We start from the raw sequence: 16,970 nt of genomic DNA, 5'->3' as shown, positions 1-16,970 counted from the left end.
CTGATAAACTTACCGGCCGACTTGACTCTCCGGTATCGATTAATTAATCAATCAAAGACGCATCGGTGGCATCGCCGGTATCGATTAATTAATCAATCCACGACACCTCTCCGTCAGTCTAAAACTTTCCTTCCTGGATATCGCGTTATAGCCGAGGCTGCGATCTAGAAGGGACAGATAATCGATAATTGGAATTAGTTAATCAATAGAATTGGTGCAACCTGACCTCGGGCGTTCTCACTTTAGTTTAAATATGGCACAGCTCTTCTCTCGATAATCTATCGATATTGGTGCGCGAGCCGGTCTTTCCGAAAAGCTCTTTTTGCAATCTTCTTTTTTACGTAAGCACACCTGCCAGTCGCAGTAATGTCACGATGAGGAATGGCGAATCCTCGCATCGGCACGCTGTCGCACCGGCGAAGCTCGGCGCGTCCACCAGCTTAGCCTTGAGCGGGACAACCTTTAGACGACTGATCTTTGGGTGGCAGGGTGTAAGAGCGAAGGGCCTTCGATGGTACATCGAGAACCCGGACCAAATTCCGAAACTTTGTCCACAGACGACTCGGAGATCGAATATTTCCCGATCTCGCCAACTCTGACGAGGATCCGCGTGCATCGAAGAAGCGCCTCGTGCACGTCAAGAATCACCTCGTCCACGACGGCATTCTCAACGTGGCACGAGTGGTCGATATTGTCCTTGATCGACTCAAGATCCCCGCCGCAGGTCATGAGAGCTCCTTCTCATAGCCTCTCATCGTCCGGTAGAGCTCTTCCGCAAACTATGTCGGCGCCGAGGCCTCCTTCGCCGCCCCGAAGAAAATCCTCACGCCACAGCAGAACCTTGAGGAAATTATATTCAGAAAATACGCGATTGATCGATAATTCGTACACCGCATATTCGAAACCTAGGCACGAACAGTGCTTCGCGCATGCCGACAGCGTGTCGAGCATCAGATCTCTAAGAGAGAGATTCTGCAGCAATCTCGAGCGGCATCGACAAAGTCGCGAGCAGTTTCATAGCACAATCGTGCGCACGTCCTCCAGCAGCCCGATTGCCTCGAAGACCACCAAGGTGTCTACTTTATTCTCCAACACTTTCGGTAAAAGAAAATCGGATCCCTGCTTATCACAAACTCAATTTGAAGCAAAGAAGTTAAACTTGCCATCAAGCAGTGCGAGAAATCACGTTTGTTCTTCAACATCGCCGGCATCGAGAAATATTCGCGAACCTTCAGTGAAGCTTGATAAACTCGCAGCAGTAAAGGTGCCATCCAGACACGCAACTTCTGTTGCCACTAAAGTAAGACAGAAATCTCCAGAGAGAACGAAATCGGAGCCTCTCTCAACTGCGAAGAGAGAGAAACTTCGTTTGACGAAGAAAGAGCAAGAACAATCTTGTAGGAGGCTAAGCAGATCACAGGAACTCTCCTCACCAGTGGAGGTCAAGAAAGCTTTGCAGAAGCACAAAGAAAAAGAAACGAGGGACGTGCAGACCAAGATACTTTCGTCAGGCACTGTAGTAAAGAGCTCGGCGATCTCGTCGACAAGTAAACAAAAGCGTCCAGTGGATAAGTCTCTCAAAGTTGTTTCGCTCAAGGGACAGGAAGTATTACGAAAGACATCTGAACATCGTCCTGAACAGCTTACGGTGACAAAAAAGACGTCAAGCGCCCAGCTAAAGTCTCCTGCGAAAAGTGCGTCATCACAGATCACTAAGACGGAGCCAAAGAAGACGAAGATCGTCGCGAAGCCGCCAGAAAAGCTGGTTGTTAGCAAAGAATCCTTACGTTCGATATCCTCGTCTTGTTCCGAAGTGAACAAGAGGAAGCGACCTCGTGAAAAGCCGCACACGATCGTCAAAACTCCGACAAGGAAGCCGGAGACAATACGCATAACTATGAACGGTGACAGGTTGAAGAGATAAGAGCGTCGATGAAGCGGACGTGAGCAAGACTTTGAACGGGTGGAGGGAGATGGCTGAGAAAGATGAGATCAAGATACTGAGGAGAATAGAGAAGATAGCGCCGAATGTCGGGCAAGATTCCAGGATCACCTGCTTGACCGTGGAGGAGATCAAGAAACATCAGGAGGCAACGCGCACAGACACTTTCTTCCAAAACCTTTTCTTACGGAATCATCCGTCGTTCGCACAATCTCACGAAGAGAACATGAAGTCGTCTCTCATCAGCGAGCGTGCAAAAATATTCCAGGACGGCGTGAGGGAGAGCTTCAGGTCGGAGCCATCTCTAAAGTCTTTGAGCGTGTATTTGGCGCACAAACGGCCGGTTGAGAGCGTCGTCTCGTCCAGGAGTTCAAGTCCGTACGGGATCTGCTGGCCCGGCCGGTCCGTTTTTCAAAAGATTGGCAAGTTTGACAGCTTGTTGGACATCGATGATTTTGGCTCGTCCACCATGTTGCGCGTTCGTAGTCCAGAATCTACGTCGCGAGAACACGTGAAGGAGCGAAGTCTAAGCGAGCCGCCATTGAAGACTTTGCCCGAGTCCAGAGAATCTTCGCCAAGATCCTCTTCGCCATCTCCGGTGAGATCGCAGGCATCTCGACGAACTTATATCTCCAAGCAGGAAGACTTAGACGCCCCGCTGACGATTACGAAAAAAGTAAGAGCCAGAAGCGCCGGTGAGGCAGAGGACGCCAAGAGGGAGGGTTCGAATCTATCATTGAAGAGCACCAGTTCATTATCGTCCATGGATCGCGAGGATTACCAACAGTATATACTCGAATTGTTGCACCACAGACGCAAATCGACACGGTACAAAGATCTGCGTGACTTCTATGCGAATCTCAGCAGGATGGACCAGTTGGAGCGTACGTTTTCCTCGGGGGATCTACGACCGCGGCTGAAAAACGAAGAAATCATCGATTATGATCGTTGGAAACGGGTTAGATCGAAGGAGAAGGCGGAACAGGAACTGAAGGCGCTTTACGGAAAGCTGAAGAGTGTTCAGCGTGACAAGGACTTTCTTTTTAGCGCGAAAGACATTGATAAATTCAGGTGGCACGGCGATTGTGGACTGCGCTGCAAAGAACGCTCTGTGGAAGATATCTTGCAGTATTTTCGAAGACTTCAGAGCGAGGAAGGCGAACTGGAGTTCTCCAAGAAAAGAGCTGTTATGCAGAAGGATACATATAAACCTCTCTGGCGTGGAAATTCGGTCGTGAACGTGGCGACTACGATGCAGAAGAAGGCGAATGTCAATTTTCGGGATACTAACAAATTCGCAGATTACCATCCATCGTTACAGAGGAGTCTCGGCGGCAGTAAGAAGTTCTGGAGCAGTTTGTCCATCGAGCAGGTAACCAACCTAAAGAAGCAACTAAACGAAATTTATGGTAGCGACAGTCCCCAGAAACGATCGAACGACGACGTTGTCGATGCACCTCGTGAAATTAGCGAGCATCAACAACCTAAAGAAAATCCCATTGCTAAAGACGAAAATTTGACTAATTACGAAATTATTGTGCCACCTGAAGGCGATTCCCAGAATCATCCTCAAGATTCAAAGAGTCTCCACGTACGATGCCATTCGATGATAGCGACAAACGAGTCAATATTAAAAGAACAGAGTGACGCCGAGAAAACCTTGAAGAAGAGCGATTCCATTGGACGTTTTAAGAGCATTGAGAGATCAGAATCGGAGAGATCGATCTCACCGTCGATGTCGGAGCTGGAGAAGAAGAGGCTGTCGTTGACTCTCGGCAAAGAGATGCTGGACAAAATGATGCGAAAAAGACAATCCTCGCCTTTAGCACCTCGCGAGACTCGTGGTAGCATTGCCGCTGCCTTAGCGGCCACGAAGATGCCAGCAAAACCGTCTACAAAGAGTACCACAAGACCTCCCTGTGCGCCCGATACACCCAGCGTGGCCAGCACTTCCCCCAGGACCTGTTATTCCCTCGAAGCACCATATGTTGAAGACACGACTAAATCCAAAGACAAGAGCGACTTCCTGCTGGTGTTGACGCCCAATAACGAGAGTCCTAGCGACAAGCAACGCGTGGAGACCGTGCTCGAAGAATGGTCGAAGATACCTCCCTTGTTGGCTATGACGGTGCCAACTGAGAAAGCAAAATCAAGCAGCAAGTTTGCTTCGGGCAGCGATGGAGACAGCATGACGGAGAGTTCGGAGACCTCGGTGAGAACGGTGATCCAGCGAGGCAATGGACCCGAGACAGAGGACGTATCGCGGAAGATCGAGTTCTTCGAGAATGTGGAGAAAAGAACAGAACAGCAGAAGGAGATTGTGCCGATGGCGACAGCGACGACGACCACCACTACGACATGGACGTTTCGCGGCAGAAAGAAGCTACCGTCGTCTCAGAGTTTCGCTGATTTGAAAGAGCTTTTTGGCGAGTCGGAATCAGCCAAGTATAGTTCGCTGGCCGGTGCTGCCGGTAGGCTCGATCGATCGCGATCGACGTCGCCGCGGGAACGAAAGATCGACGGCAGCTCACCGACGCAGCCGGAAGTGATGAGTACGCGACAACAACGACGGTCGTTCCGCTCCTGTTCACGGGAGCGTGAACACGACGCGAGGCCGCGCAGCGTCAGTCCGTGTCGCGCGACCACGCGATCGAACTCGTCCTGCAGCGTGGACAGCGTCGGCGGTTGGCCGCGCAGTTCGTCGCCGGATCCCGAGAGGTACTGGCGAGCCTATCTCAACCTGGTGCGGAACGGGACGGTGCGTAGGTTACGCGCGAGATTTGAGAGCGCCGAGGATCTGCCTCGACGTGTCAGGATCGCTGCCGCGCCGAAACGCTTTCGCAGCGATCCGGAATTGGCACGGAGCTTGTTGAAGAAGGCGAGCGAGGGAGAGGAGCGTGGCAGTGCTCTGAAGCCTCACGAGCACGTCGACGTGGCATGGTTACGCAAGAAATTCGAGACGAAGAAGGGACGACCGCGGATAGGACGAAGGGGCGAGTCACCACCGATCCCGCGGGTACCGCTGCGCCGGGAAAACCTCTCGATGCCGCACATCGATGTCATCAGCAAGACGGTCGAATTGAAGGAGCCCCAAGCTACCAGTACTGTCACCAACCACGTGACCAGACGAGCGGAGACCAAAGAACTCGAAGCGAAGAAACCGGTCTGCCGGATGCGGAAAAGATTCGAATCACCGGACACCGCGGGTGGTGGCCGAACTTCCATAATGGGCGAGATGTTCACGTCGGCGCCGGACGTGCGTGAACTTCGCGACATCGCGCCCTACCTGGCCGGGAAGTGGGTGGCGCACCGGTACCCCAGTCGTCGGGACAACATGCGCTCGCTGTCGTCGCCGGCTGATCTCAGGATTCACCGGGGTACCTCGAAGACGCGTTCTTCCTCGGTTGACAAGAAGAAATCGGAACGTCCGCGTGCCACCTCCTCGTCGCCGACGCGGCCGCGAACGACCCCTGCATCGATCCTCAAACCGTCACAGCAGACTGTCTTCGCCGGACAACCCTTCGATCCCGACAAGCACAAACCGAGGTTCAGGTATCAACCACCGCCTCCGCCGCCTTCGCCCACCGCCGTGCGAAAGCATAGAACCTGGTGGCCGACTTTGCCTGTCTACATGGCGCGGCCTACCGTCACCTTCGAAGGTCTGAAATCTCGTCAGCCATTTGGAGCGTCTAGGCTGGATTGAATCTTCCTAGATTTCAAAAGCGGGAAGGAGAAGCCAAGAAATTTCTCCGTGTCTTTAGAAATAAATCTAAGTTTTTTTTGTTTGATCGATTATAAAGTAGAGTTTAAGTTCGTTAAATTGTGCGATTGAATTAAAAAAATTATTACCGCCTCTCGTGGCACCAATATCGTTAGATATTAGAGAAGAACGTGCGTCAAGTTGACCGACAGATTCGCTCGGCAACGTGTGTGCGATTCCTCGTTGAATCCCGCGAGTTGATTTTCATAGCTGGTAGAACGGCTAATTATTATTTTAATTTTTTTCCGCTCATTCATAGAATACTCGAATGCACCCCCGCCGCCACCAAAATCCCAGCACTGCAGAGACGATCGCCAAGGTAATGCCGATTACACAGATCATTTTTATTATTACGTATATTTTATTCTTGTGTGTTCTGTGTGCGTCTGTCCGTTCACGCGCGTGTCGCAGTCTGAATTACCCTACCGTGTGTTTCATGACATCTGGCATACTGGCCCTCGTGGAAACTAAACATATTTAACCAACCGGGCGGTTTTTTACCTGGAGATAATTTTGTTTGAAAACTAACTGCTAACATCCAAATAATGATAACGAAATGCTTTTTTTCCATCCTACACTGAGAGAAAAATGCACTAAATTTTAATAAGTATTTGTTTGAATAATGCCAGTTAAATATTTACTAAATGTAACAAATATTTATTTGATACAAGAATCATTAATTTGATTTAACTATAATATAATTTTTATTTAGCAAATATTTATTTTCTGTAAATAAATGTTATATTAGTACTATTCAAACAATTATTTATTAAAATGTATATTTTTCTCTCGGTGTATTCAAACACTTTCAATCCTAAATTTAGCAAAAGCAGAAAATAAAAGAGGAAGTATGTAAATTTCTTCGAAATGCATACATTTTGTATACGCGTCGTCGGGCTTACGACTGATCGATTTAGAGCCATTAAAGTTCGGGCACGTAGTCGATGTGGGCACTTGCTAAATGCGAGTCGTGATAATACGTCATGGTGCATGTGACTCAGGATGCATGAGCGACGCGTGCTCGGAAAAGAGATCGTGCAACGAACGTTTGCACGGGCGATCGAGCATAAACGTAATAATCGTACGGTCGGTCGGGAGCACTCCGGTGCTCATCCGGTTGGTACATCACTTCGTTATCCGCACGTTCGCATAATGCCTGGTCCAGTTCCAGCAAATGAATGCGAACAGTCGCGGCTGAGCAGCTCGCCTCAATGAGTATAAACGGCGTCGCGCTCATTAAAGCAAGCCGTTCATTCACGTTTATTCGCACTTCTTCGTTTGGCTTGGGATCACAAGTCTACACTGTTAAATCTATAAGGTCAAATTTAACCTAGTGTGAGTCGCCACTGCTCCTAAATATATCATTTTTTACTAATACGATAATTAAATTTGACATTATATCGTGTTATGTTAATTTGATACTATATAGTGTCAAATATAACCATGTTTTAATATAAAATAACGATTTGATTGAGTAGGAGCAATGGCGACTCACGTTAAGTTAAATTTGACACTATAGATTTAACAGTGTAGAATCCTCAAGTAAAAGACTGAGGACCATTTAGACAACTTCTGATTGATCCGTCATATTTTTCAAAACCTGCTAAGATTGCTAAATTTCGTAATAAGTATTTGTGGTCATGAGATAACAAAAAAGTAATGAATGATTTAATTAAAACGATTATAAATACTAATCGGGCTCTCGAAATTAAAAATAAAAATACAATGATAACGGATGCAATGAGAGCATTAATACAGCGCGGAAATTGGTGCGCAAATTATATACACTGTTAAATCTATAGTGTTAAATTTAACTTAACACGAGTCGCCACTGCTCCTACACAATCATATCGTTATTTTATACTAAAACAATGGTTATGTTTAATATTATATAGTGTCAAGTTGACACGATATGGTGTCATATTTATCTATCGTTTTGGTAAAAAATAACGATATATTTAGTAGGAGCAGTGGCGACTCACGTTAGGTTAAGTATTTGATATTATAGATTTATCAGTGTATAATAACTCCCACAGAAGGGACATGCTCATCCTCGGTCTCATGTAGAATGTTTTCTCCAACATATACGGACTATAGTATCAAGACATCGACTAAAATATTCACAACTTGCTAAAGATGGTTTGAAGAAAAATCGAAACATTCGAGTAAATTTGTATGTTAGATAAATATATTTTGAATATCATTTGAAACAAAGTTATTATATATAATTTGTGCACCAATTTCTGCGTCGTATTAATGCTCTCATTGCCCGTTATTATTGTATTTTTATATTTAATTAAAAATCTAAGTTACAAGTAAATAGTTTTAAATGTAATGAATATGTGCGTTAAATTTCAACAGATCCACATAAAATTGTATGAAAAGTACATTAAATTTCACGTACATGTATACGAATATACTTTTCAATTATAAATACATTAAATATGTAATGTAATTTCATGAAATGAAATTTAACTTGGGTAACATACATTAAATTTCATGATATTTTTAGCAGTGTAGAATTATGAGATAAATTATGCATAAGATAGAATGAGATATTCACGCATCTCATTCTACCTCACGCGTCTATCTCATTCTATCTAAGCAGGTCTAAAAAAATATAGCGGACAAATCGGAAGTTGTCTAAACGGTGTCCAGTCTCTTACTTGAGGATCTCTACATAAGTTACGCTCGTCGCATGCAAGCCACCGACGCGAAACGTGCCAAAAATAATATGCACTTTCGCATATGGAGAAATCTCACCGTGGCTCGCCGAGGCCTCGATTAGAAATTTGATATAAATGCGCCTCGTGCTCGCTTGTGCTTTCCTGTGGATGCGCGAGATCGTGAAACAGCACGTGAAACATCAATGTTGAATGCGTCACTGCATGACATTAGAGATACCTGTATATTTTTTTATCATTCAAAAAGATTGAGCGTGAGATTAGACCGCTTAATTAAAATATTTTTGCAATTTTTTATGTATAAAACATTCAGAACGTAACGATTAGTAACGATAGTTTGCAATTAGTTATTACGGCTGAAAAGTGAAATGAATTAATTACGTGGGTATTAAAAACATAACAACTTAACAGAAGTATGTACATATTTAAAATGATGTTACGTTCTATATTGCATAAAAAGGGGAAACGAGTAATCAGGAAACGACGGATAAAAATGATGGCAACGTTTCGGAGTGGACAAAGAGAAAACTGCGTTTATGGCCTGTTACGTGATCGATTGATTATGTTCAGTTTACCGATCAATTCGTATAATCAAGGTATTATCGCTAATCCGGAAAATCCCGCTTAGAAATCAGTCACGATGAAATAATTGCGCGTATTACGATGTCAAAGAGTCCCTAAATCATTTCATCAGTTTTACGATGTCAAGGGCATTCGCGACTCCGCTAAACAGTGGTCGCGCATACTAATTATCTAACGGGAAGGTAACAGTGAACTGGCTGTCGTTCAATTTACACGTGAATACCTAGAAGTACAATACAAGCGACACGAAAAGCACACAACCCATTTAATTATATTACATACATCCGTATAAAAGATTTCCGGATCCAATACTATTCTTCGATTTATCACAAAACAATGAATGTAGGGACTGTTACACTCAGAGAAAAATGTACTAAATTTTAATAAGTATTTATTCGAATAGTGCTAGTTGAATATTTACTAAATGTAAACATATAGTTATTTGATACAAGAACGATTAATTTGATTTATCTATTACTATACCTATTACTATACCATCAATTTGATTTACCTGTTATTTTATTTTATTTAACTTTTTATTTAACAAATATTTATTTTCCGTAGATGAATGTTATATTAGTACTATTCAAACAATTGTTTATTAAAATTTAGTACATTTTTTCTCAGTGTATGTATTTATTATTAACTGTATTTGTTATTAACAGATAAATATTTTATTTTTAAATGGAGAACATTATTAAGTCTAGAATAAAAAATGATTTTGGACGGTTTCGTATTAAATACTATGGCGCCAGCATTGTGTTATAACGTTGGATAAAAATTATTCTAAACGTAAGAATATATAACTTTATATGTATTATTTTTGTTTTAAAAGAATAATGTCCACTTTTACACCAATACAGACCTTCAATCTTGGTTCAACTTACTCTTTATCTTTTTCTAGTTCTAAAAATGAGGAAGAGTTGAGGAGTGAATTGAACCGAGATTAGTTAATCTACAAAGTTATTCTACATTGATAGAAATCACAAGTCAGTCTTATTTAACTAGAGGGAGGGGAATAAGAATTTAATCTAATCTAAATATTATTTTATTTTTATATTTTTATAAGATTACATTAAGATTAAGTATGTCAAGAATATATTTTTGTTTCGTGGTGAGACATCCTTTCTGAATAGAGAAATAGATAAGAAATCTTTTAAATAAAAAAACTGCTTGGTTTCTCGAAATCTTTCGTGGATCAGAGAAGATATTTAAAAGTCATTAATGTTACGAAACACGACATGCAACTTCAAGACAGGAAGACGCAAAACCTCAACAAATTTAATGCTAACGATGTCGATCGTATCGCTTAACGTTAGATCATACCGCATACGCGATATTACGTGCCGCTAAAATTGGTACAAGTGGCGGTCACGATTATTTTCGACGCGATGATCACAGCGCCGAAGCCGAAGCAGAAGTGGTCGTCGCGATGTCCACATACTTTAGTTGATACTGCGCGATAAATTCGACCATCGCGCGCGATTGTCATTGTCGTTGCGTAACGCAATTAACATACCTAATCACCAGCTTGCGTGACCAGTTCGGAACGTCTTCGGCACTGCAACGAACCTCGGCATCGAGTCGTTGTTATTTCAAATATTTGCTACAAACGTGGAGACTCTTGTCGATCGTCCCTTCTTATCTAATCTCTCGATGATTAACGTACATGCGCGTTTCCCTGTTCGACATGTGCAGTTTCGTCGACGATGATACCAGGTGGAATGGAATCTATAGTCTGTCTTCTCCGCAAGAAGCGATATACGAGCGTAGAAAATAATACCGCCGGCGTCGTGAATAATTGACGTGCTCTGGAAAGTGATTAGCGTGCAAAACAACTCATTACATTCTGCGATGCGCTCATATCGCACGCGAAGAAACATCGTACAACAACGTGGCTTTTGTCAGTGGCCTTGAACGCCTTTTATTACGACGACCATATATTTATCTTTGCGGATAACGACTCGAAGAAATGACGCTTACGTAGTTCTCCCACAAACTTTACGTAGCCGTGTACATTTTCTCTCGTGCATTTGGCAAGAATAATTCAAGATTCTTTCCGCATGGCGAAACGTCGTCGATCATCGTGTGCGATTTAACGTTGACACCAACGTCCCAAAATATATCGAGGAGCCTGGGTTTTGGTTCGGAACCGTTGGAAACGCGAGTGTACTTCGTCCAAAGACGTTCCCCGCGGTTCCTGCCTGGTGAACCGTTCTTCAAGGAGTAGGGAGCCGCGATAACCGGTGCCAACGTCGCGGCGCCTTCCTCAGACGCGTTTCGCGTGCGTCGCGCTACGCAGGTACCGATAACAGGTGTCGGCGAGGTACGCGAGTGTAAGACAATTCAATCAATTTTAACAAGACGCAGGTTCGCTTCTCGTCACGTGATAATCACGTTAAATCGGCACTTCGCGACCGCGCCAGCCCGTTTCACGGAAGTTCTGCGTCACGTCGCGTTGAGTGACGGTACGATTGCTTCGAGGTGAATTCTGTGCGATCTGATACGTATTACGCGTGCAAGACCATCTGATATTGCCGGATTTCGAAGCAAATTCATCTGTACAGGGTTGCCACAAAACTGGAAATCAGGGAAATGTCAGAGGAAATTGAAAATGTTAGGGAAAGTCAGAGAATTTTGCAAAGTTTTCTGAAAAATAAAAATTCTTCATTTTAAAGAAGTTTGATATGCGTACATCACACGCAGTTTTGGAATATTACTAACTTAACAATAAAATACAAGCAGTGCAGCGACATTAATATAATAGTAATTTACATCAATATGTTAAATTGCTCTGTCAACAAAATATTTAATAATTTAATAGTTTTTTTTTATTTGATAAAAATTTTGTCTGAAAATCAGGGAAAAATCATAGAATTTTAGGACAAGGAATTTGTGACAACCCTGTCTATACAGCGAAGACAAGAGCGAACTTTGAACGACACGTTTACCAGGTCTGTTAAAATTCGAGATTCGCATCGGCCGTGAGTTCAGTGGCCGATTGAAATGCGAGAATAGCTTGGTTTCAAATTGAAATCGAATTTAATTACCCGCAGATTCGAGTCTTTGTCCGATGAGAGAGCGATCTCGAAACTTTTAAGGGACAGTTTAAGCGAAACGGCGAAGTAGAAGTAAGTCGCGACACTTTGTCAGTGAAATCGTTCTCCATGAAAGAAAAGAACGACGCGGTATGTCTTCCTCGTGAATGCGTTGATCCACATTGCACCGGAGATTCATTTGAATAGAATAGTCATGAGAGTGCAAGTAGCACCTTTCTCAGAGAAAGATTTTACACCCGCTCGTCGGTAAAACACAAACAGCCGCACTTCATTAAGGTACTTAAACCTTTACGAGGGGGGTCGATTTAATAAGTAGCTCTTCTCCAGATTACGTGTGAATGTTCTCGCTTCTAACACGGTTTTCCTTAAACGGCGTATTCTTCACATTTTTCTGTAGCGCCACGACAGCACGCGAAAGTTTCACGGAAACTCGTTCATTCTCGTTAATTATACATTACGAGGTCTGCGGTTAATGAGTCAACGTCATTACGTCGTCCGAATATAAAACGTTTCACGGGACGCGATGAATGATGTTAAACTTTCATTGAAAGTTCTTGCTCATCTCGAAGGAAGAGGGAGAAACGATAACGCGATGGTGACACAGAAGAATTATCGAAATCGAAATTACGTTTATGTATCGACGATACTGTTTGCCACGGATACGAAAACAGACATTGGCACACCAAGGAACGTGACACGGAACGACGCGATCGTTTCAACCTTGATAGCCGACGTTGCAGCTCACGTTGCACATTCGCGTACGAGTCACCGTTACGACGACACGGCTCTCAATACCCAAACTGACGTAAAAGTGATCGTACGGCGCGTTGAATAAATGATCGCGAGTCATCGTCCCCACGACAATAACAAATCGAGTCTCTCCATTCGGTCGCTCGTCGAGTTGAACCAAGAATTGGTTACCTAACGTAGGAGAATCACGTTTTCCATTTCTATTTGTAATCGCGCGATTAATTTCACGAGAATCACGATCGTCGATCAGATTTTGTGCAATATCCGGCGTGGCAAAAGATCGTCCTCGATCTTGTCCGCCGGAGATTAATATGCAGCTTGATTCGATCGTGATTTCCGCTCTCGGCAACGAAGCGTACACTGAAAAAAATTTTCGTAATTAAATCAACCAAAGGACTCAACAAGACTGGCATTTTAGTGAGGACAAACTCTCTAAAATCTTTGGAGTGAATTTCACCCCAAAAATTTCGTTCCAAAAATAATATGAAATCTTACTCCAAGAAGTGAAAATTCTGTCACTTTTTTTTTAAGATTTTAATTAGGACAAATTCTAAATTTTTTGAATCTCATTCTAAAACAGGGTTGGCAAAAATTTTTTTTTTTAAGAATAAAACATTTTTTTTAAATAAAACATGTTTCTTCTTTTAAATATGTTCTTAATGTTTCAAATATGCTTTAAACAGTATTATAAGAAAACATGTTTATAAAACCAACCCTGCTCTAAAAGGTGAAAATTTTGCCATTCTTTTTCAAATTTCACTTCAAAGTATTTAGAGAGACAGAAATTCTGCATATAATCAGAAATTCGTTTGGTCTAACCAAAATACCGTTTTTGTTGGGTTCTTTTGTTAGTTTAATCAGAAATTTTTCTCATTATAAAAGTAAGGAAAACCTGAGGAATTGGGAAGAGATGCAGAGTCTGGTAAACGTGTCCCGCGGATATCGAGTGCTTTAATTTCTCGTCAGAATATTCGCGAACCGTCCGATTTGATATTCGCAAGTCATCAGTTCTCACGATGAGGAACACAGTGAACGAAATGGAAACTCGGACGATATTACCGCGCGTCGCTGATCTGGAGCACAGTGTACAGTGGACCGGCCTGGTGAACGACATCGACAATCTGGTCAAACTCCGTCATCCGGATAAACCGGTGATCCGACGCGACAAACAAGACACGCGAATCGAGAGACACACCTATCAACGGGTTTCCATGCCGGAAATGCAACGGGCGTGCACGGTGCATTTCGAGGATGATCGCGACACGCCGTTACGAGGAGACTGTTTGGAATCCGAGAACTGCCGATGGAGCTGGAAGCCACGGACGGATTTTGAGAGGGAGTACTTTTATAAGGATTACAAGGACTATTACTGCAGTGATCCGGGAAAATGTCTCGAGCCCGTCTCGCACGAGACAATCCCGAAGGATCGAAGCTGCCTGCAGGAGACGCTACATTCTTCCGGAAGTCCTGCCACGCGCGGATCATCTACGCGATCTCCCGAGGGGCTCGAGAAGGAGCACTTCAGCGACAGCAGAGAGCGGCTACATGAAATCTTTGAACATAATCGGTATCTCCGGCGGCAGTTCTTCGCCGACATGCCGGGGAACGCACGGCAGAATTGCAACGGTCTCACCGGGAATGTCGGAAGAAACAACCAGGAAACGCCAAGGCGCTGCTCCGGGTTCGGTAGCACCGAGACGCTTACTAGTCAGAGCAATCAATCGTCCGTGAGCAGTATAAACGACCGGAAGTCCCGAGCGCAGACGACGCGCACTCCCGAGGAAGAGGAGGAAGAAATGGACACGTTAACCGAGTTCGCAAGGAGGAACTTGTCTCGAGTCGTCAATCGCAGGAACGGTCGCGCTCGGAGAGACGGCAGAGTGCTCGTCAACATCTTAGCCGGAAGCGAGATAAGACGAGCCGACATGAGGAACATAATGTCCGTTAAACTCGATGAGGCGAATAATGAACGGAGCGAGGGCTCACCGCTCGTCGAGGAAGCTCGATTTCGAGACGCGACGAGTGAGAGGAAAATGCAGGCTAAATCGTGTCAGTGCCGCTTCAAGGAGAACGAGATTAATCTCGATGCGTGGTACCGAGAGAAGAATCTTCCGGAGTACATCTTTGGCTCAGCCACGAAGATCGATTCTAAGACTCGGAAAGAAGACTGGGATTTGCCAGATGGGAGCGGATACCGCAACATGGACGAGGCAAAAAATCAACTGGCGCGGAAGAACAAACTCGCGGGGGATCAATTTTCTCAAAACGAGCCTCTCTCTCGGATGATCCGTGATTATCGCGAGCGATCGGACTCCATTTCGGAGAACATCGACAAGACGAGCGTGTCTAAAAGCGAGGATAGGACTTGCTGGGATCTGGATCTTTGCAGATCTTTGCCGAATCTGACGATCCTGAAGCGGAACCTCGACACTCCGCTCTACGCCGCCCGTGCGGTCAACGTTCCCGAAGGACTCGAATTATTCGGATCATCGGATGATCACGAACCTCGTGTCGTAAGATCGAGTCGCGTCGAGTTCAAGCGATCCCGAGAACAACGATCGGGACAATGCGAGAAGATTGTAGATCAGACACGCTCGATCAACCGTGGACAATCGATATCCAAATCGGCGATGGATGTATTGGTCTCGCCCAACCGTTTGACCCCACGGCGCGAGGTCAAGGCGGCGAGAATTCCTCCTCCCTTGGACCTGAGCTTGGTGAACGAGCAATGCGAACTCATGGAAGCGAACGAGAGGAAGTGTCTGAATGATTATAGCGTCGACGTGCCGATTTTGCGTCGTCATGAAGATCACGTGAAAGATCTGCTGACCGTCGCCGAGAACGAACAAGCCGACGTCGTCAGAGATAACACCCTGTCGAAGATCGTGGATGAGAGGAACGATCGTCCACATGGAAGAGACTCTGTCAAAAAACAGCAATCGTCCAGACCTCGGCACAAATCCTGCGGCGATCTCTCGTTGGCCGCTGAACTACAGGCACCCCAGCTTGTCAACAATTGCAAGAGCTCTACGAGCGATCTACAGGGAATAGATCCCGCCTCGATCAAGATACTTCCGATTGACCCTGATGCCTGCCGCCGTGACCGAATCACCAACAGCCCTTTGTTCGATCAGACGAGTCCGATTGGCGGACTTCACGCCGCCGGAAGCGCGCTTCCGTCTACGGTCTACGGACCGATTCCGTACAGTCAGTAAACATGCGCATAATTTTCCTGAAATAATGCTCTTCCTGCCGCGCGTAAATAGCCGCGCGCCCCGTTAGAATCGCCTCGGCATACTTAGCTGTTGCTGGTGTCGTTGGCGCGATGATTGAGACGAGAGAAAAAGTAGAGAAATAAGTAGAATCAAGGTACCAATTAGGTAGAGCAGCATATCCTTTCCGGAACGTTGTTATTAACTTAGGAAACTTAATAAGCTCAGATTACGTGTTCAGAATCAGGTCGATAGAAATATTATGAAACATATTGTATTCTGTATGTCAAATATATTAAAAAACGTATATTAAATTAACGTCGATATATTAAAGTAATTTGTGTTGTATAAAATATCGTAATAGAATAAAAAAAGTTTGAAATACCTTCGTCAGTAACTGGAATCTTTAAAAGCAATTTTATATATTCGATATTTTGTTTGTGAATTTTAGTAGGTAAATTTAATTTAATCTATAAAAAATAAATACAATACAATATATTCAATTTCTGTGATGGTAAAACTCGTTGAAGCTTTGACAAGCATACTAAAATTCTTTTAGATTTTTATATAGTCCGAAACAATAAAAAATTTTTTAAATATTGTTTCAATTAGATTGTATTGTACCGTAAGTCCGAAAATAATCGGCACGTATATCTGATTGTGAGATAAATTTATTTAAAAATACATATAGATTTATTATTTCAATATCTGACTTTGATCATAATTGGCACTTCTTTTATTTGAGTAAAAAATTTACTCTATTTCTCGAATATTGTTGACGAAAGGATTAAAATTTCATGTTGTCAGCGATTAAAGATAATTGACACGACATAAATATCAAGTCATAATGCGAAAAATTTACTTCTCATAATCCACAAAAGATTCTAGAAACGTGTCGAGAATAGAACGGTAAATCGAAATTAAATTATTTGAGGAGAGGATCAGATAAAAAGAATAATAAGGTACCGTAACAAAATAGTC

The 16,970-nt window shown here is 43.8% G+C and overlaps 1 protein-coding gene across 1 annotated transcript in view; it reads left to right on the top strand.

The window, feature by feature from the left end:
• LOC108726513 (uncharacterized) overlaps window positions 1–16,970 on the top strand; it is a 96,679-nt gene that overhangs the window by 71,696 nt on the left and 8,013 nt on the right. Inside the window, 3 exon segments of the mRNA XM_018454126.1 lie at window positions 558–1,914; window positions 1,916–5,601; window positions 5,962–6,021. Coding sequence (XP_018309628.1) covers window positions 558–1,914; window positions 1,916–5,601; window positions 5,962–6,021 — 5,103 coding nt within the window.

This window comes from Mycetomoellerius zeteki, unplaced genomic scaffold (genome assembly GCF_001594055.1).
Source record: "Mycetomoellerius zeteki isolate Tzet28-1 unplaced genomic scaffold, Tzet1.0 scaffold426, whole genome shotgun sequence".
In the NCBI taxonomy this organism is placed as follows: Eukaryota; Metazoa; Arthropoda; class Insecta; order Hymenoptera; family Formicidae; genus Mycetomoellerius; species Mycetomoellerius zeteki.
The sequence above is the reverse complement of the archived record's forward strand: the minus strand, read 5'-3'. Positions and strand labels throughout refer to the sequence as shown.